Source organism: Diadema antillarum, unplaced genomic scaffold, assembly GCF_040938485.1.
Source record: "Diadema antillarum isolate AM-2024a unplaced genomic scaffold, OU_Dant_1.0 scf00000003, whole genome shotgun sequence".
Classification (NCBI taxonomy): domain Eukaryota; kingdom Metazoa; phylum Echinodermata; class Echinoidea; order Diadematoida; family Diadematidae; genus Diadema; species Diadema antillarum.
Window position 1 is genome coordinate 308,357 of NW_027270892.1, and position 21,675 is coordinate 330,031.

The 21,675-nt window shown below is 36.8% G+C and overlaps 1 protein-coding gene across 1 annotated transcript in view; it reads right to left on the reverse strand.

The window, feature by feature from the left end:
• Positions 1 to 7,811: 7,811 nt before the first annotated feature.
• The window catches only part of LOC139737179 (uncharacterized), a 30,535-nt gene continuing 16,671 nt past the window's right edge, over positions 7,812 to 21,675 (reverse strand). The window contains exon 2 of the mRNA XM_071647893.1: positions 7,812 to 8,362. Within this exon, the coding sequence (XP_071503994.1) occupies positions 7,812 to 8,362 (551 nt within the window). The remainder of the gene's footprint in view (positions 8,363 to 21,675) is intronic.

Here is a 21,675-nt window from a genome sequence, read left to right on the forward strand (position 1 = left end):
ATTCATTGTCATCAATTCCAGAAATCCGCTCTCCCTCCAATTAACTTTCTACAGCAGAGGAGCACTATCTGTGATGACGGGCCAGAGCAAATCCAACGAGAGGAGATGCACGTCCCGAGGCGCCATAAACGCTTTACTGCCAGGCAGTACTGCTGTAGAGATCTAGAGGTAGACAGCTGCAAAAATTGTCCGTTGATGATGCTTGTAGACAAGTCCAGCATACAGACACACAATTGCAGGAAGATCATGACCTGCCAGTGTGGTAAGTTTTTTCTTTTCTTCAATAGGCAGAACCTAAATAGTATTTTGTAAATCTTCTCACCTTACTCATGTATTCTTTATATTATATATATATATATATATATATATATATATATATATATATATATATATATATATATGTGTGTGTGTGTGTGTGTGTGTGTGTGTGTGTGTGTATGTGTGTGTGTGTATATTTTTGCTGGGAGTTTGGACAAACCACATTTCACGTACTTGAGTAACCCGAAAACGAGCCGAAAAAGAGCTCTCCAAACATGCTTTGAGGAGTGGAATAATTGTTCCCCCATCGTGTTTTCCATCCCTTCCCCAACAAGGTGTAATATGTGTCCGTCGTAAATTCATGATCTATACTGCATGGTATCGGCAGTTGAATGTGTGTGTTTGTCATTATTTTTATGTGATAATCAACTTTGGGATTTTCCCCCGCTGCGTCATATTCTTGTTCTTGAACTGAATCAGCTGTTCATGTTACCGAACTGCGAGTACATGACACGCAATGAGATAAGAGATAAACAGAGAATGAACATGATAGGATGGAGAGACAGACAGACAGACAGACAGACAGACATAAGAGAAAGAGAAGAGGAGGGGAGAGGTGGAGAGATAGAGAGAGGATAACCATTCGTGATTTAAATGAAATGTTATGTTTCCTCTGATTGCATCTCTCGCGTTTAAAAATAATCATTCATTTATCTTTATCTTTATGAACAATCATCCAAATGAATAATCAAGACAAAGCATCTATGCTTTTGTCGCTGAATTTTGTATCGTTTCTAATTTTTTCTTTATTGTTTTGAAAGTATAATAACAACACACGGGTTTTGACGGAACGTATTCATTAATTCAGTGAAATTTGCGGGAATGTCCAGTTTGCGAAAAATGTGCGTCCAGTTTGCGTCGAATTCAACTTTGACGGCAAATTGATTTTTTTTAAGTGTTCAAGTTTGTTTGAAGTTGAGAGAAATTTGCATCTTTGTTTTGACAAATGTCTGCCTTCCTATCTTGATCACGATCACATGCTGCACCGATGGCTCACCTGTGAGACAGTAGTTTACACGTAGCTATCGTGAGTGCTTCTGATAAGAAAAGTGGAGGAACCGAACTTAATACTATATCACGGTTAACGTGTCAGGGAGAAACCTCCTGTCTTAACTAAACTCGTTTTGACGCCGGTGTTATGATGCTGCCAGGTGCTATTTCACACGGTCATGTCGAGCAGGCAAGATTTCAAAGCTCAATCGTGTCTACATTGAATCAGATATACATTTTGTCTCCTTGACACTTTAGAAACAATAGATGTGAAAAAACATTAATGAAAGACTGAGTGCCCATGGTTTCAGAGTGTCTATCCGCACGCACAAATTCCTTTCTATACTCCTTTGCATTCCAAAAACGGAAATCACGTATTGGAGTTAACACATGGCATATAGCCTTTTCCCCGTACCGAAGTGATTAAGGTTAGAGCTATATTATATACTGCTCCTCTATATTGCAGGAATTTGTTGATTTGATAACTATATCAATGAAGTAGGTGGTGTCAAATGATATGAAACACTCAACTCACACTTTCAAGAATTCCTCTCTGTTTTTAGCAAATACCGTTGCTCCTATATGAAGCAGCAGGAATTCCATCTCCTTTTTTGCGTGATTTAAAAGCAAGACGAAATGAAATTGAAAATTTTTATTTTGTCTCATATCAAAATACATTAAAGAAATTAAAGGGGATGGCTAGTAACCGATCAGTGGGAATCAGTGGGAATGCTGAGGGATGATTGTTCCAATCCTTGTGGGATTCATTTAAGAGTACATTATATATCTACTCTTGTGTGAAAATCATTTGCTTCCGAACGGTCTCAAGTACTCTCAAGTATTCAAGTAATGTGCAGATCAATGCCCCGTCACTGACCAGGCACGCTAACCTGGAAACATTAAACTGCAGATCACTTGAATATGAGACCTTTCTGAAGCAAATAATTTTCACACAACAACAGATATATAATGTACTCTTAAATGAATCCCACAAGGACTGGAACAATCATCCTCCAGCATTCCCACTGATTCCCACTGATCAGTTACTAGCCATCCCCTTTAAGCTTACAGAACATGATTGGTAAAGGATCGTGTTGCATGTTAGACTTTGATTAAATTTCTAGTATAATATATTGGTAAATTTGAGAAGTTTTATGACAATTAGGAATATTCTATACTCCGGGTTTAAGCATAATTATTGTCGTTATCCAACAGTGTTGAGTAACATGTCAGAAATTATGTCTTATTAAGCGTCTTTGTTTTGTAATTCGTGTTACATGTTTTGCTGTGTTATGTGTTACTTGTTTTGTAAACCACGCATGAATGAATGGATATCTCAGTCCCCGTGTAGTTCTCCATAATGTTCTATGTTGACGTACAGTAGTCTTTGTAGTCTGCAAAAGTCTATCATATTGACGATGTTTTTTTTTATATGGACTTTATTGTTTATCAACAAATAAAATCTAACGAAGATAAAATGAAGTTTTTAGACTGACGAATGTATCATTATGTATTTAAAACTTTCGAAATGTTGATGTTAATTGAGGGATATTTTTGAATTGTTATAGAAGTGTATAATTATGAGAAAGACATTGTAATGGAACACGATCCTCTGGTCCAAATCAATGGGTGGCTGAACAGTATTTACTCTTTTTCCGTAGAGAAATCGAGTTACTCTTGGAAATGTAGTTTCAAAGCATCGAGCTCTTGAATTTTACATATGCTCCGATTTTAAGTGTTACATTGTCCGTATGTTTATTAACAATATCAGCAATGACAATTAAAGCAGTCAACTTTTCATCATTTTCGCTGAGCTGTCAACAAAAGAAATCATCAAAATGGTGTTCTCATGAGATCGTCAGTCACAAGATATCACTCAACATCGAGATACATCTTGATATCATAACATTTTAATTGCAAATATGTACAGATGCATCCTACATTGATGTTATAAGAAACATTTACACAGGATCGCGGAATCAGACTGAAAAGGAGAAGAGGAATTGAGAACTATCAGTGTAGAAGACAAGCAACCAACTAACAAAACAAAACGAAACAAAACAGAAGAACATTCGTACACGACGCACTTAAAATCCAAAGGACATTGCAACGTCATCAGAAAACGCGACAAGTGTACCAAATATGAATTACATAGAGACATACCCGCTTTCTAATATAGCCTTACGCCCTCTTCTTTCAACACGTGCCAAGAACATTTTCCGAAGAAATTAAAATGTACATTATATGGCGCAGTGCATGGTCCACCAAAACAGGCACTGTGGCACGAGAAAAACAGGTGCGCAAAAGACAAAGATGCATTACAATGTAATTGAAAAGTGATTATGGTAAAGGGGCTCCCGTAAAAACTCATAAACAAAGATCATAATTAGAGTGACTTGCTTTGGGAAACAAGACATCTATAAAAATCAAAGTCGATATGGTATTATAATTGACAAACGGTTCACGCAGATATGTTACGCTGTATTTCACAGAACGAAAAGAAAACAAAATGAATGTATGAAGCCTCTGTATACCATTACACCTGCTACGGAGAGATATGGGAGAAGGACTTGAGCCTCAAATGATACCTGGTGAAAACACCTAGACATCACTCCCACAAGTCTTTCGAAGGGTTTGAAACGAACGAATAACGAGAAACTAGTTGAAAATAAATAAGAACACGCTCGCGATACACTTTTTGAGTGGACATGCAAAAAGTGCTTCAGGAGTCAAAAGTCACGATCAACTATATATAAGAAAGACCCAGTACTTCATCCTCTCTTGATTCCGATACCAGCCAATTGTGAATATCTAAGCAAAGAAGTCAATATAGGTTGAAAGAAAAAAAAATGTTTTAGTCATGTATAAACACTGTTTTCTCAACACATCTGTGAATGCCTCACGAATTGGAAAACAAAAATATTTAAACGGACAATTTTGGTAAGTTTGCACTTTTGTAATATTGTTATTTTGTCATTCCTAGTTAGTAAATCATTGAAAACAGTTTTTTTTCAGTCGTTTTGTCACGACCAAAGGGCTGTCATCTCAAACATCATTGGGTATGTTTATTGGGACTTTCCCTGCAACGCGGAACATGTCACGGAAGATAAAATGTAACGATTTACTGTTTGTTTGTTTTTTATCTTATTTTGCCTAAATCTTTGAATAAGTATTGTATTTTTACGTTGTACTCTTTAAAAAAAGTTGCAGAAATAAATTGAAATGGAATTGAAATCGTTATCGTGCTTGGATGGTTTCCTTCAGACACAATGTTTGTTTGTTTTATTATCCCATATTCCATGTTTCTACAAAAATAAACCATAAACATAACAAAAATAAACCATATACATAACAAGAAACTGAATGATTGAATTGTCGAAAACAACATATAAGAAAATTTGGACATGTGAATTATGAGGAATCTACATACGGGCATGTCTGAATATTAACATGCACAATGGTATTATATGTGAAAGTGAAATTTTCTTTGATTTTGAAATAACGAAAATGTTCTTCGAAAATTCGGGTGCTTGAAAGAATTTCTGCATCTGAAACGACAGTTCAATGCCAGATACAGCACTGGACGAGAGATCGACATACAGGTTTCATATCCCTTTTGGAGCAAGCTTTGCACAAAAGAATATTCTCTGATTATCATGATGTCATGTGTCAACTTTGTATGACTTTTTACACAGTGTGTAAAAAAAAAAGTCATGAACAAATGCGTTTCAACATAGTCAGTGGCATTTTGATGAGGAATACGGAAAAAAAACCCAACACAATTGTCCCAGTCATTGTCTCGAATATCCACAGGTTTGCATGTATAGGTGCTGAAAAAGGACTTCTTGACTTTCTCTCCCTTCTGACAAGAAAGGATCAAAATACTAACATCATTTGCACTTGTACTAATGAATTGATCACAATAAAGATATACGAATTTCTCAGACTCATTACAATACAAGCCACGACTAGTCTTGTGTGTCTGATTTTAGAATAGCTAAATTTGTACACGAGTGAATGAATAGTAAAAGAGATGATTTGTGTGTGTGTGTGTGTGTGTGTGTGTGTGTGTGTTATTTGATCACAAATGAAAAAAAAAATCACACAGTTTCGTCAAGTCATGGAACGACATTTCGATAGATAAATGAATTACCATAATATGTATACATAGTCGTATATGGCACATCCACCAACGTATGAGGTAGCATTGTTAGAGTACATCCAACTAAAATCGCACAGATAGGATCATCTCGAAGTCATTGCCAATTTGGGGATCCAAGAAAGAGAGATCGACAGAGGGAAAGGGGAGGAGAGAGAGAAAGAGAGAGAGAGAGATGGAGGGAGAGAGACAGGACATGCACAAAGATCACGGAACAGTCAATGATATTATCACCTTCGAACAGAAGAGGGGTGACTTCGTAATATTTGCCCATCCAAAAAAGTTATAGTCGCCATACGGACATGGCGTATATATATATATGAATAAAAACTAAGGGAATTAGGACGACCAAATTCATTGATTGATACGGCTGTAATATAGCTAGCTGTGACGTGATAACTTCAGATGGAGAGGCGGCGGGAACGAACGGTCTCTTATTTTGACAATAAAAACTAAATATTTACTCTTGTACGGATTGCAAACTTGACACTATGAAAGGTCCTTCACCAACGGCCCCATCTCCAGCCTCTTAAAGGAAGCGTATGTCTTTACGATAAGGCATTCTGCAGAAAAAGAAATAATGATAATACTCACAACAAACAAGCAAGCAAGTAAACACACAAACTAACAAACGACATTCATCTCGGGTCTGGGCATCGTTTCATGAAACTTGTCAGCCCTGACAAGTTGTCATTCTCTGACAATTTCAGTAAAATCCTTGATTTTGATTGGCTGGAAAGCTCTGGTCACTGATTGTTGCCATGATAATAATTGTCAGAGACTATAAAAACTTGTCAGGGCTAATAGATTTCGTGAAACGGGACCCATAATAATATCACTGGTTCTCATAAAAAATTGTAGACAGGAAGCAGGCTACTCTCTTCGTTTACATCCCCACCTCTCGTCTGCATCAGAAGATATGACCAGTTGGCTTTATAACATCTTCATGATCCTTCTGTATTTCCCTTGGTTTAAAAATGTCGAACTCACATGTATCCATCCTCATGGTCCTCATTCCGTTCTAAAATCAGCCACCGCTTTCGACGACATTATGTAAGGCAATGTTAATAACTGAGAATCTACTATTTTTTTTTCTGGGTACCTCATAATTCTCATGCCTTGTCATCCTTTACACTTCAAATGGGTATTTTGGCATCTCCGTGAAATTCATGGGGGTGCAATTCCAGTCATGGTTTCTGTCTTTTTCTGAGCGTTTGTTGTCTTTAAGAGCAGCTAACTCTAAAACAAAGAGACCTTATCTCATTTGTCAGCTACTTAACACCTCGGCTTTTATCTTTCGATTAAATGACATATTTCGTGATGACAGGTCATGCGGTCCCCGTTCAGAACGGGGGAATATAACTACAAAACCCAAAACTCCTTAGTGCGTTCATTTCGTTCAAATTTGAGGCCTTAAAGATGACTGCAATCTGACTTTGGGACAATTTTCAACCTAAAGAAGAAATTTCATGAATGTTTTTTTGAAAGGTCAGACTCGTACAAAGTTCGTATGTTGGTAATTCGTACACCTCATTTCCTTCTTGATCAGGACATAGTTAAGTACAAATTATCAAAAAAGATTTCAACTTGCAATCATCCGAGATCTCGCAATATAAATATGAGTCCCCATACTAAACCATGGTATATAGGATGTTATGGAGATGGCGCAAAAGCGAAATGGTCCAGGTGGCAAAATTGCAACGTTCTTTTTCGTGTCTGAACTGGGTCTTGGTGGGTCATTCCTTCGAAGGTTATATTTGACCTTTGAATAAAGCTAACACTCAAGTTTAACTTATTAGTAAATGAGTAACGTAAGGTACTCTGAAGCAGCACCTGTGCACGGATGAACTTAGGTTGAATTAACTGTCTCTTTTCACACCATTTCCGATAGCACTAAACGATAACACTATCTGTCAATGCCATTACACCATGCACATCACGGCTCATGTTTTAACTTTCTCTAAACAGGATGTTTGAATGCTGTCTTGGTGATGACTTGGCTTCGTGTGCTACGTTTCAAACGTACTTAAAGAAATGACATATTTGGCAAATGGATTGCGCTGTACCTAATTTTTGTGTTTTTCATTTTTTGGTAAAATTTATCACTCAGTAAATTATTTCACGTTTGCCTCGAAAAAATAAGGAATAGCAGAAATTTCTTGTAACAACACAGACAGGGACATAAGAATTAGTGACAGAGGGGGAAATCGACAAAACAGAAGGAAGGAGAAAGTCCTATACCAAAGTATCTGTCTAAATGCTTCCACTATCATCGACATACAATGCAACCTTATATCCTATGACTCTAATTGATATCAATATAAGCTCTCAACGTCGAATTACGTTAAAACGAGTGTGCGTCAATCATTTGGGGCTTCATCACTGAAGTCACTGCTGACATGTGCTTTGTCAGTTCTAAGTTGCTTTCGCTACCCGGCGATGCGCAGGGAAGTTGCGGGGGAGATGCATTTTGACTCTCGAGACCGCATGAGGTATTGTGCGAGTTCACTTGACGGGCCGGCGCGTGCGCAGTGCGCTCCGGTCCGCTCTCCACCACCGAGTCCTCGTTCTCGTGGTTGGTCCGCGAATCTTGAAAGCTCTTCTCGTCGTGGTCATCGACGACGCTATCACCCTGATGACCGCCGCTGTCGCTACCTTCTCCATCCTGTTTTCGCGGTTTGCGCTTCGCTTCCTCCTTCTTCCACTTCATCCGCCGATTTTGAAACCAGATCTTAATGTGACGCTCTGTCAGGTTGAGCATGGCGGCAAGTTCGATTCTTCTTGGTCGAGAAATGTACTTGTTGAAATGAAATTCTTTCTCAAGCTCGAGCAGTTGGCCCCGAGTGTACGCTGTCCTTGTTCGCTTGTTTTCGTCGAAATCTGCAAACGATGCTCCTGAACAAACGAATGAGAAATAAGACAACACAAATGTTCTTGTTAATGTTGATTCATGTACAAGCATGATTTTGATGGAAAATGAATAATCACCAATTCTAATGGAGTCTCTTTACTAAAATGAGTACCCCTCTTGATTAATTGAAAATATTTTGTTTTTGTGCTCGTAGTGACATAACATTACAATTGATTAATAGGCCTAGACACTAACGGTGATATCATGTATCTAAAAAGGACCTGGCTTACATAACGAATGTCAAAAAGATAGATATGTGGGAAATCAATCTTTGCTCGCAAAAGTGCATAATATGAAGTTCAAAGGAAAATAACAATCAGTATTCAAAGCTGCGTATAGTCCATGGACTAAAATTGGAGAAACAAATAGTGGAAGTTTCACCGAAATAAGACGTGAGAAAAAATGACGAGCTCGAAGTAGATTAGTGCAATATTATGTGTCATTACATAACCGTATAATACAATTTTAAATTGATTTTATTTGTACTGCTCATGTTTGCTTCAATCTTAATTCGAAGGAGGCAAAATTATGAACTTTCCATGCAAACCTCCACTGTGAATTCAAATTAATTAGATTCCTCTCTCCCCCATTTATGTAAGCTGATTTTCTTTGCAATAAAATCAATATAGGCTTACATGCATATGACACACGCTGAAACACCCTGATACACTTCATGTTACGTGAAGTAATGGGAAACTACTAGCAATTGATCAAATCGCAGCCGAAACTCCTTCCTGAGAACTGCGTGGAAATGATTTTACTTAGTGAATGCAAAAAAATATGTGCGAGGAGAATTGTATAAAGTCATATTATCATCGCTGTCCTTGTAATGTGGAGGATATGGGCTCTCTTGATAAATTGTTTGAATTCAGTTATTATCAATGATTAAACTTGTCTTCTCCTTTTCAACATAGCAATGACAATTCAGTGACACTTGACTTAATTATTAATTTGTCTGTGCATATTACATAAATATATACAAATATTTCCTATTTATGTACAGATTGAATGTAAATATAAACGCAACTTTGCGTGTATAACAATCTGTATACAACTCAATATTCAACAGAATATTGGACCTGCATAGATTATGATGTATGCTTTCCATTTCCATACATAAATATTTGATCCAATTCAAAAAGCACAATGCATCGAGGTTAAAAAATGAAAAACCCTATTTGAGATAAACTGCCAAATTTCTACTTATTTGTAAAACTTTTGCTGAAACCTTTACTCAATTGCTATGGCTTAATTTGACATGCCATCAAGCATGTATACTTATTGTAGATTTAAAAAAAGTCAGTTTACTGTTCACTTTACTGTAATTAGGAAAAAATAGCCTTGTTTTAAAATGATAAAAAAATCACTGACATTTAATTCTACAACCTTTCTTTCATTCACCTGTAATAACTATTTAGAAGGGTCCTATTTGAGAGATTTTTTCTTTTCTTTTTTGATAAGGGAGCCCCTTTCAGATTGTTGTGGTCTTTTTAATTGAAGTGTGTTATTCAGTTTCGATGATTATCACATGGTACCACACTGCATGGGTATTCTGCAACGATATGAATACGTTTCGGATAATTTTACTTGAAATTTAAGCTACTTAAGTTCGACTGAGATTAGGAAAGGGGGAAAAACGAAAAAATTACGGCACATCTTGGATTAGAAATTACAAAAGCCTGCAACTATTATAGTGATGTAAATACGCATTGCCATGCCCAAACTATTGTACTTTCACAAAGCGTTCTGATTCTGAAACTGCTTAGTAGTTTTACACACCTTTTATGACATGCAATGCATCTAAGAACCAAGGTAAGTTCACAGAGTTTATGTCCAACAAAATGATTCCCAACATACTACAAAGTGAGTATTATAATAGAGTTTATGAGCCAGTCGACAGGGTCAAGATGTCTAAACCTTTTGCTTACGGGAACCTAGTGTTTTACACATTAAATTTCTCCAAAACATTAAATCTCTCCTGTCTTTAAATTTTTACAGATACTGCAATAAATATCATGCACCTTCTCTGAATGTTACAATTAAGTGACATGAATGTAAATGACGATATCTTTCGACAAAAAAATCTAGCCGTCAACTCCCTTTCCCAAACTTTACGTTGTTGTTTTTTTAGCCAGTGAGAAAATTTGTATTTAATTAAATATCTCCAGCAAATGATAATTTTCTTTTAAACACACTTGCACGAAATTCTCTGTTTTATAATCGAAACATATATCGGCATAAAGCCAATAGGAAAGGGTTCCCTTTACTTCATACTTTGAAATTCACGTCAATATTTCATGACAAGCCTTTCTTGAGAACTATGAGCTTTTAGCGATATTCCAGATTCAAGGTAGGCCACATATAGGCCAAACATTTCAAGTACAGCCTGTATTACAGAATAATAACCCTTTCTCCCATTGCCATATCAATGTTCGACACTAACTTTTTTTTTTTGGTTGTCTGGTGGCCCGTTCGGGCCACTAAAATCTTTAAATCTGAAATTTTAGTGGTCCAAACATATATAGTGGCCGGAAATCAAGGCAAAACGAACAATTCAATCTGAATATTAGATGCCCGATCGGGCCTCCAAAAGATACGCTTGGTGGCCCTACACAAAGTCTTTTGTGGCCCCGGGCCACCGGGCCACTGTTAATGTCCAGCCCTGACTGTATGTTTGCTTTCAATTGCAGATGCATCTTTGTCAAAAATTTTGCTGCCACAAAAACGCTTGTTTAGTGAATTGCTTGCCAGAATCAGATGCACTAAAACTCTAAAAGATTTGGAAATAAAGTAATGTTGAAATGTTGAAATTCTACACCCATAAATTCTAACTGTCGCGGGAATAGAGAAGTAATGTGTTCATTTCATGTCCTGTGAGTGACTTCGAGTGTGTCGAATGAATTAAGTATATAGTAAAGACGTGTTCAAAAGGATATCTGTTATACATGTATCACAAACTCTTCATACGGGGGACTGACAAGGCATATAATTTGCCTCCATGGCTAGTGTGGGTCATTGAACTGGCGAAGAATCCATTCAACTGGTAAGAAATCCTATCAATAAATCCAGTCTTGTTAGTCTGAAGAGCCGCCTTCCTTTCTAAAAGACGGTTGAAATGTAACAGTATTTATGTTAGAATTAACAATAATGTATTTAACGGTCAGTTAGTCCTTTCACCCCCACCGTAGTTGGGCAGAAGAGGGATTTATCCCGAGCAACCAAATTGATAGAAGATGGGAAAAGGTAGAGCTGAAGATAGAATGGTCAGAAGATGATCACAAAGAAAGCCGCTGCTCCTTTGTTGCACTTTGTATGATCTGTGTGTATCAAACTAAGCTCTGCACAAAGGATCTGCCCCCGAGATTTGGGTATCATAACGGCTGTGGCTAGTAATGATACGGATAGCGAGGGATTACGCTCCTATGTCAATACAACTTGAATAGTGTCTGCCCGAAAACGGAGCTGAGGCCTTAACGGGTTGCTATCGAAGTGATAACCGTTTCTCGAGTGACCGTTAAAAACCCCTCATGTTGTAATTATCTACAAATGATTGGCCGTGTCTGACCATATTCTGTCGTTTGCTTTACAAAAGTAATAGCCATCTTGTCGATCTCATATTACCATTCTAGCTTTTCATCGTGTGATTCTAGATCGCCGGTGCTTTTGTACAAACATTCATCACATCAGGGCCCGGGTCTACCTGATAATCAACCATTTCAAGAACGGTATAGTTCAAAAGAAATTGGCTAAAAAAAGCATACGCCAAATTTCAAGACGTTACGTTGGCCTAATGTAAAAGCGACTATACCAAGTAGACATGTCCCTCTTATCTACTTATTCCCTGCAACACGTGTGAATGGTCTAAGCGAATTCTGGCTGCTGATTTCAAGTCATAGATCTTGTTGCATGGTATGTGGTATCGTGACGTAGCAGTCTTGACGGTAAGAGTTAGAAAGAAATAATTACCTATAAAGTACAGTATACAGTGTAGCTCGTTTCCCAATTTTGTGCTTCCATCCGACTAAATCTAGCGATGAGTGGAATAGAATATGGGATTGCAAAACCGATCAAAGAGTCATCGGGCGAAGGAGTATTTTGGGGCTTCTGGCTGTGTCCGCTCTGACAAGGAGAACAAACGCCAGGCTGGAGTCAGGGAAACCCTGCCGTAGTCAGCGAATACAACGGTTGAATACACAGTTTCTGTTTGATTATAGCATTAAGGGATGTCTTAATCCTTTGTCGGTCTCGCTTTGATGTATAATATCCCCCTTTTTTAGGACCAAGGAGGACCAAGGTTGGGCGACGCACAACATAGTTTGCCGTAACCATGTCGGGCTTCTAGAATCGGTCCAGTCTTGCGTGAACATATCTCTGCGCTCAATGCGATAAAGGGGGACGATTATTATCATCGACGACATGATTACCCGACACATTAGAGAGAAAACGATAATAGATATGTTAATAGCCCTTTGAGATCGGCGGATCAATTGTGTGTTTGATACATGGATAAATCCTGACCACTGAATGTTGTGTATAGTCAAGGTTCAAACATAGGCCTATTGACGAGCTCCAAAACCTCTCAAGATCGTCTCTATCTTGACTTTTTTTCTTTTGGTTATTCTACTATGTTCGCCACGATACGTTATTCTTTTGTACACGGGCATGTCCATTATAGGTCTACCACATAAAATATTATAATATATTTTAATATATCTATAAATTATCAGAAGACATTTTGGTGTTGTTGTTTTTTTCATGACTATACCCGATTTTCACACACATGAGTATCAGTTGAAATTTTCCTGTGAAAATGAAATATGAAATCTAATCAATCTTAGGTATCCCCATAGCATACCCTCAGCATTTTTTCTTTTGCAAAACGATCACAGGGAGACGAAAATAACAGCAATACGTGATTTGTACGCTGATGCACCTATACGCTCAAGGGTATGTACGTAAAATACATATTTAAAATCATTAAACCAATTACTTCTTTTTAACATTTCAAAATATCTTGTGTTTCATGGGCCATGGAAATGTTAACTGACGCACATATAACGTCCGAAGTTTTGTCACGCGCAATTCTAGCCAGCATATTTTGCCATGATTATGAATACTGACCACACTTTTCCCAACACGTACTAGATTCTTTGCTGAATTTGTACTGCATCGTTTTTAGAAAATGCTTCTACAGAGTTGCTGAATATTGTTATTTGGATCAGGAAGTCCAAACATCTTCATAGATCCTACAAAAACTCAAGATGTATTATGATATTTCCCAATGATGTCATTAAATTTGAAAATCCATGGACGTCAAAACAACAGCGTCTCTAACTTCACAATTTTTCACAGACACTTCCTCTACGGTTCCCACGATGTATATGATCTTCCATTGGGCGGCAAAATCGGTCTTGGAGCGCGATGGGTCACTTTCGCTTTCTTCATGTAAGGTATTGAGACGAGAAATTCAATACTCAGGATGACCGACTGACATGATATCCATGTCAACAAACCAAAAAGACAAACTAAACACCGAATAGACACGTAACGACGAGATAAACAAAATCTACTCTTGTTTACATAGATAGCAAATGCCTTCGGAAAAAAACCCAAATGGTAGCGACTGGACTGTGCGTGCGACTTTTCTCGCCGTAGCGTAGATAGAAAGTGTGAAAAAAAAGCAAACAAAAAGAAAAACAGCAAGCACTAACCAATGTATAATTCGAGTCTTTATATGCAGACGGTAAGCCTCGGACAATAGCGGGGAATTCTTAACGGCTCCATGTAATCATCATTATTTAGGTTACTCCCCTATTGTTGAGGACCATGCCCCTCCTATCACTCGTGCCGAAGAGTCAATCTAAATCAGTATATCGCCAGAGGCCATGTTGATTTGGTGGATATTGTTCCCGCTCTCACAACTGTATCAATCAATTCTCTGATACTACTCGCATGAGTGTAAAGGGGAAAGACCGCGTAAGATACAAGTCACGTGTTATTTTTCATTTCCACCTGCAAACTGCTAGCTGAGAAGCATAAGTATACACATGACTTTTATAAATACAATAGTAAAACGACTACATGCCTGAGTGGAATAATGCAGTTATGAAAGTTTATAGTCTCACGTTTTCTCAAGTTAATATTTTTCATCCGCTTCATCGAGGTGAAATTCTCTTAAGACTCTTTTGACTTATGTCAATCCCTAAAAAATATCTTGAAAATGTATGCATCTGTCATCCCATCTTCAAGTAAATGAACCATAAAGAATGTCATTATATGATCATAATTCCAAGTTTTGGAGACATGATGGCAATAAATGTGACCTATGTTTATAGTCAGGTTACACATATTTGAAACATAAAAAAACGAGAACTTAAGAAAGCATACTCCCAAGTAAACACAACTTTGGGAAGTATACACTTGTAAATTCAGATACAGTCAAGCTTTTATTAGCTTTTCGAATGCAGTAGGCTACTTCAAAACCGTTAGTTTATAATCTTGTAACATTTTTAGAATTCGGAAGTTAGACAGAAGGTAGTTAGGATATCAAACTTTCGAGTGTTCAGTAAACATCCCATTTCGTACTTTTCGACCAAACTCCAACGTTTTGCAGGTTTCTCTACTTTGACGGCTGCAAATATACGGGGATATAACTTATACCGTTGCCGACAGGTGACAAGCGTTAAGTCCTTGGCCAAAGGCCTGGACAGAATATATAGTTAAAATAGAATCATATCTCTTCTTGAAGATATTTTGTAAATAAAATAAACAGAGAGTTGGAAACAAGCAAACGTGTTATGGTAAAGACTTCCAAACAGCCCCAGATGCAAAAGAAAACGACTCTTTACAATAATACTGAGTATTTACTCTCGGAAGAGTGAGGCGGTCCTGTATTCTTAAGTTACGCACGCGTGCATCTCACTTGTGAACAAATAAGATATGCATTCCACGGAGTAGACTAGCTATCTTACAGATATTAAGTTGTCTTACTAAGTAATTTATGTACGGTGTTTGAAATTGTATAACTCTGAAAGCAACATTTTGCTTTCTAATAATTTTAAGACAGAAATGTATATACGGGGAAGTACTTTTTTTCTTATACCCTTAATTGGCACAAGGTAGAAAATGTACTATGTATTTAATACTAAGATGCTTTTTGGAAGCAGAAACATTCTCCTGTTTATTATGAATACACAACAGAGAATTATTTCAAACACCCGGATCAATCTTACATTTATTCATGGGTTGTATTAAGAACATACAGTTCACTTCCTTTTATAGCTATACATTCCATTGGAGAAATGAAATGCACCATGCTATATATTTAAATGACAAACGTAATTTTTCAGGAAAACTAATTGAAACAAAGGAAACGAGCGAAAAACAAATAAATTTAATGGCGTGTCATGCGGTCCGGACTTGATAACCAGGAACTCAACGGAAACAACTGTCATAGAAATACGTAGTTTTATACATTGTCATAATTTCCATGATATGTCAGCATATTAATGATGGTATTCTGTCAGTAGAACATACTGAATATTATTGTGCTCATGATCATGTATAACGTATAAAATACAAGTACATGTTTTTAATGTTACCATGTTCACATATTAATATTTTTCTATCTAAAGCACTTATTTATTTGAATTTTGCTCTCCCTCCTGTATAGGTCTTACAGTAAAAGTAAACGTTGCATTCTTACGTAGCGTCGTAGAGATCACATCGAATTATGTGATATTAACTTTTTTCTGCGTTTATACGCGCGACTCCCCTAAGTGCATATACGGAGCATGCGCAGGATTCTGCATGTCACATTTAATTGCTAGGTAATTACAAAGATCGATGGTTCTGGGCGGCGATTGAACGTTAAAGTTCTCATGAGCTCATTAACGGGATTTGTTTAGAAACGTTAAGTGGGTAATCTTCATATAGCTGTCTGGCTATGATGAACAATATAAGGGGATTTTGATTCGGTGGGAGGTGAAAAAACGCTTACGATTCTCAGTCGATTACGCCCGAGTAGAGTGAGGTCGACAGAAGCACGTATGCCGCCAGTGTAAGTCCCCAATTATGCGATTGGTTGAAAATTATCTCCCGGTCTCGCACTCAAATTTTCTCTTTTCTCATTCGCTCTTATTTTTCTTTTCGTGTCCTCGTAAGTTCCCCTCTTTTTCTCTTCCTTTTTTTTTTGGTTGTTTTCCCTTTTCTCTCTCTCGAGAAACAACACACGCGCACTCACATACTCGAGCTTTTTCTTGCTTTCTATCTCCGTTCCAATACAATCTCAGTACCAGTCAAGTGACTTCTTCGGAAACTCCTCACATGAAGCCCGAGATATTAAAGGCAGAAAGTTGTTGGTCCGTTACCTTAAAGCTTTTTTTTCTTTTTTTTTTTTGTAACATGCAAAATGTAAGAAAGTGTCCGTGTGTGTGTGGGGGGGGGGGGGGGGGACGACCAATGAGCTCTAATTGTCTGTATACAACTTGTATGACATACATGCATAAATTGTCGATGTACAATCTGTTTTCTTGATATACGATTAGTGGCTGGGTGAATGAGAAAACGAACGCACGAATGAACGAACGAGGGGCTAGCTATCACATTCTTTTATTTTTCCCTTTAATAGAGATCTGGTAGAATCGATGATGCAAAATCATTTAGGGCATTTCGTAAAGAACGTGATGCAAAAACTTCCAGCATTCAGTGTTTGAGGTGACAATATCCTCGAAGGACAATAAGGTCACTAAACATGGGATGATTCAATAAATGGAATTGGTTATTGCATGTGAAATACGTCATTTGTGTTCACTACTGGTTTCATCAACAGTTGGGCTAAGCTGGAAGAGAATAAAGAGAGTATGTAATTTGATATGACATGATGTCTTAAGCTTAACGTGGCCAAAAAATAAATAAACACGCAAGGCTTTAGTCTAGCACGTCCGATTTAAAACCGTAAAACTCACTAAAAAACAATGAAATGTTAAATACACCGTGTCACTTTGAAACCACTTGTAAGCATATTTTTATATTGTGTCATATAAGCCGCCGATATCATCTATCTCTTACCACTGGTAGATGAAAAAAAAAAGATAAATGAATAGAGAATCTTGGCCAGAGATCAATACGTTGGGTTTCTCACACTTCTCTTTGAGTTTAGCGTGACAGCTCTTTCCAAAGAAGCAGAGTAGACATCTGAGGTGTATATTATCAAGAGATACATAACACTCCTATACAATGTAATATTCTCTCTCTCTCTCTCTCTCTATTCGTAGCATAGAGCTAAAACTGACAACAATTCAATACTGAACTTTTTTTTTGTCTACATCCGTCATGTTATCTGACCGATTTTAACAGTGAGGAACATGATATAACATCTCGAGTTTCTACACAGGAAAAGGGGACGCTTGTTTAGAATTACAAACGTAAGCAATGCGGTGGATAGCTGCCTTGCTAACTAGCATTACATGCGTAAGTTTGCAGTGCACAACACAGAATTATGAATAACGTTGGATCTGTTCTGCCTGCAGCATATCTATACACATTGATCATGATGATATCAATCTTTATTACAACGGAGTAAGAAAAATCTTGCAGATGTACATAGGTAAAAAGTATTCTAATGAAAATTTTTGGGGAAAGAAGTCCATTACTGTGCCCATAACTCTGTAACACTCAACATAATAAGATATATATATATATATATATATATATATATATATATATATATGTATATATTTATCGAGAGAGAGAGAGAGAGAGAGAGAGAGAGAAGAGAGAGAGAGAGAAAGGGCTATTCATTAAAGCAAGACAACTGATTGTTGTATGCATAGTGATTATCCAAAATTTAAAAACATTAAAAACTCCACGTTGACAGAAACGCCCTCCGAAAGGACCAAAAAAAAAAAAAACCTCCAACATATTTGATCAAGATTATAAACTCTAAACAAAAGAGTAGATACAGAACACATGGTAGGTTAATAAGTTAATTTCTGAAATTCTAAATTCCAAAATTTGAATAATCCTGAAACATAACATTGTACAATTCTGAGACTCTAAAAGTGTTGATGAGTTTATAACTCATATTGTCCTGCATGAATTTACATGGTGGATACTGATATTTTCAAAAATTCAAAAGGGAATGTAAAATCGTCCCATTTGTTAAAAAAGAAAAAAAAGAAAAATGAACGGGGGATCATAATATTATAATTGGGGTATAAGTTTTCTTCAATTTGTCTCCCTTTGTACAAATTAAGTTTATGTACAGAGGGAGACAAAATTGAAGAAAACTTATACTCCACATTTTCGGCCCCTCTGCTCAATAATCTCTTGCTTTTATTTAATATCATAATTATAAAATCAATATTACATTAATAGTTATTCTGCTCGAGACTTGTAAAGTGTTGTAGTAGAAAAGTAATATTCAAGATCTTGAACTTGAAAACAGTAAATCATGAAATTTAAGGACAAACAGCCTCGTGACAGAAAATGCAAATATGTAAAGGTATGAACACTACCAAGTATACACCGTTATTTACATACAAATACATACATGTATAGCATATATATATATATATATATATATACATATATATATGTATGTATACAATGTATATTTATTGATATATAATTATATATAATCATGATTATAACAACTTGCGAGTACAAAGGATCCAGTTGCCTGATGTAAATGAACATATTTCTTTCACATCGAAATGTTCTTCGAACAATTTCCAGGTACATCTACACCTAGTATGTGGGATTGTTACTTGTTGTAGTCTAGTAATTCTTTCCCTCCCCTCGTTCTGCTTCTTCTTCTTCTTCTTCTTTGCCGTCTTTTTACGGTCCCTGGAATGAAATGAGGCATGCATGATTACCATCAAAAGCAGTTCGTAGCGAATCTAATTACGAGACATTTCTACGGATTCCACACAAATAATGGAAGTACAGTGCTTTCACAATGAAACACGAACCGAATGCGACCATTGTCGGCGAAATGCTACGGTGAGATAGCGGGTGTTATTAAAACAAGAATGTTTGGGGTCTGGCAAGCCATGAATGCTCATACAAAAAGTAACTACTAGCACTCCATACCTTTCAGATATAAAACGTTGCCTAGAATTATTTCACACAGATCATTATGGTAAATTTTAACTACTGAATTTAAAATTTAGTGATGTGGCAAAGTAAAAAGCTGTCATTTTGACCTCCTCTATGACTTTAGCCCGGATGAAACTGCTGAAAAGAACAAAATTTGATTTCGGTCTTGTTTTTTTTTCTACTAAGCTTATCGGCACGGCATTTAGAAAAGAATAAAGCAGTGACAAAACAAAACTGAGACAATTAGAAATGTATCCACCTCTCGGGTTGCAAGGAGAAGAGATGTTATTGTGAGTAGCTTGTCTGGCTTCACTTGTATGCACTAATAAGAGTCTTGGACTAATCCTATGAAGACTATTACGCTAGGGTAGGCGTGTACTGACAAACAATACGGAACGTCGCGGAATCAAACAGACAAATTCTCCTGAAGACCCACACGGTTGGCCGAATTCCGGAGGAAGCTCACCGTGTGTCCGAGACCTGGCGTGGCTCGAATGGCGGTACGGCACCTCTCGCACCATCGCACCCCGAAGTGAATGGGCGGAAGATGCACGCTTGTTGAAGGTTGGCTTTTGCTAAAATCGCACTTATCAAAAGCAAGGCTTCCGAGGGAGAGAAAATGTAAGGGACAGACAAAGATTTGGTGGAAACTGGAAGCTGTTCACATATTTCTCGTAGTAGACACAGATTTAAGAAGTAGTAATATTACACGAAAGACTGAAAAAAATACGCGTCAACCAATTCGATTGTAGCTCGAGTAAATGCGGTTAGACGGTGTTAGATATAGTATCAGCATCGCAGCTTATCGAAATCATGGCTTCTCAGGTAGCAGACGGAAACAAATTCAGGAACGATGAAAATTGCTGGAAATGTTTTGTATTTTCTGTTGTCTCCCCCCTTTTTTTTGAACAAGCAAACATTTGAGACAATAGACTATAGACAACGAGTTACAAGTTATTCTTTGATTGCTAGGAAATTGAACGATTTTGGTGCAGCTAGTTATATTAATTTCCATTTATTCTTTGAAAAACTGACAAAAATATTGAGAACTAAGATGGTTTTACCTTGTTCCTGTTAGATCTAGCTAGAATGAAACTGGTATATTAAAGGAAGGAATAGAATAAAAAATTTGGTCCATTTTTTTTCAAATATCTTGATATCATTTTGGAAGAATTGAAGACCGAAAATAAAAACGTTGACTTTAAGGTTAACAAATGTAATGGCAATCATCCAAACTGCGATTTTATCTTATAAAAAAGAAAAATCTGGATATAACTTCCTCCTTCTTGTCTACATACGCCAATGGATTTTGTTTGATAATGTATATACAGATGGTCAGACAGAGGCATTTACAGATTCACATCTGGAGTCAAGTGTTTAATTGCATTTTGAAGTGTGAAGAAACGCACATGAAGGCTAGACTCATTAGTCAAAATGCGACGTAACAATATATCATGCCTGCCTGAAAAGTTTTCCTTTGCAATGCGACATTGGCAGCCCTTTAGTAAATGCTAATTGAAAAATTGCATTTATTATTACGAAAATTGAGCCCTCCCAACGCTTTACAAATGTTAACAGTATAATATGACTATTTGAAAACATTATCACGGGCACCCCTTCCGATTATAAATTATAATTTTGATACGTCAACTTTTTCCGCAAAGATATGCATTTCCTTATTAAAACAAAAACGGGAATACATTGTATTGATATCGCTAACACATGCATAAGTTGTATATGCTTTTAACCTGGTACTCATGTTAATACTGAAAAGTAAAGTACTATTGTCATCGACTTGTAATATATCGTATACAGTAATGTCACAGAATGTCATGTACAAAGTGATGCAGTGGCAGAGTATGTCGAAATCGTAGGTACGTGACAATAATGGCTTCAATTTTACGAAAACTTTGCGGAAACTTTTCTTTCTTCTCGGCGATAGTATTGATCATAACACGGTCGTTATACATATCGTGATCACAAATATGATAAAGTATAGCATCAAATAAACTTTCGTTTTATATTACGGTAACTTTTCTCCAAGGTTTACAGCTAGTCAGTATGACAAATGAGCAAAAGTAAGGGGTCTTTCCAACGCACAACACAATTGCAGTTTGAAAAGAAAAGAATAGAATTACAGAAAATTTTTTTAAAAGGTATGTCACCAAGAAATATCCATACGAAATCTACTTTAAAT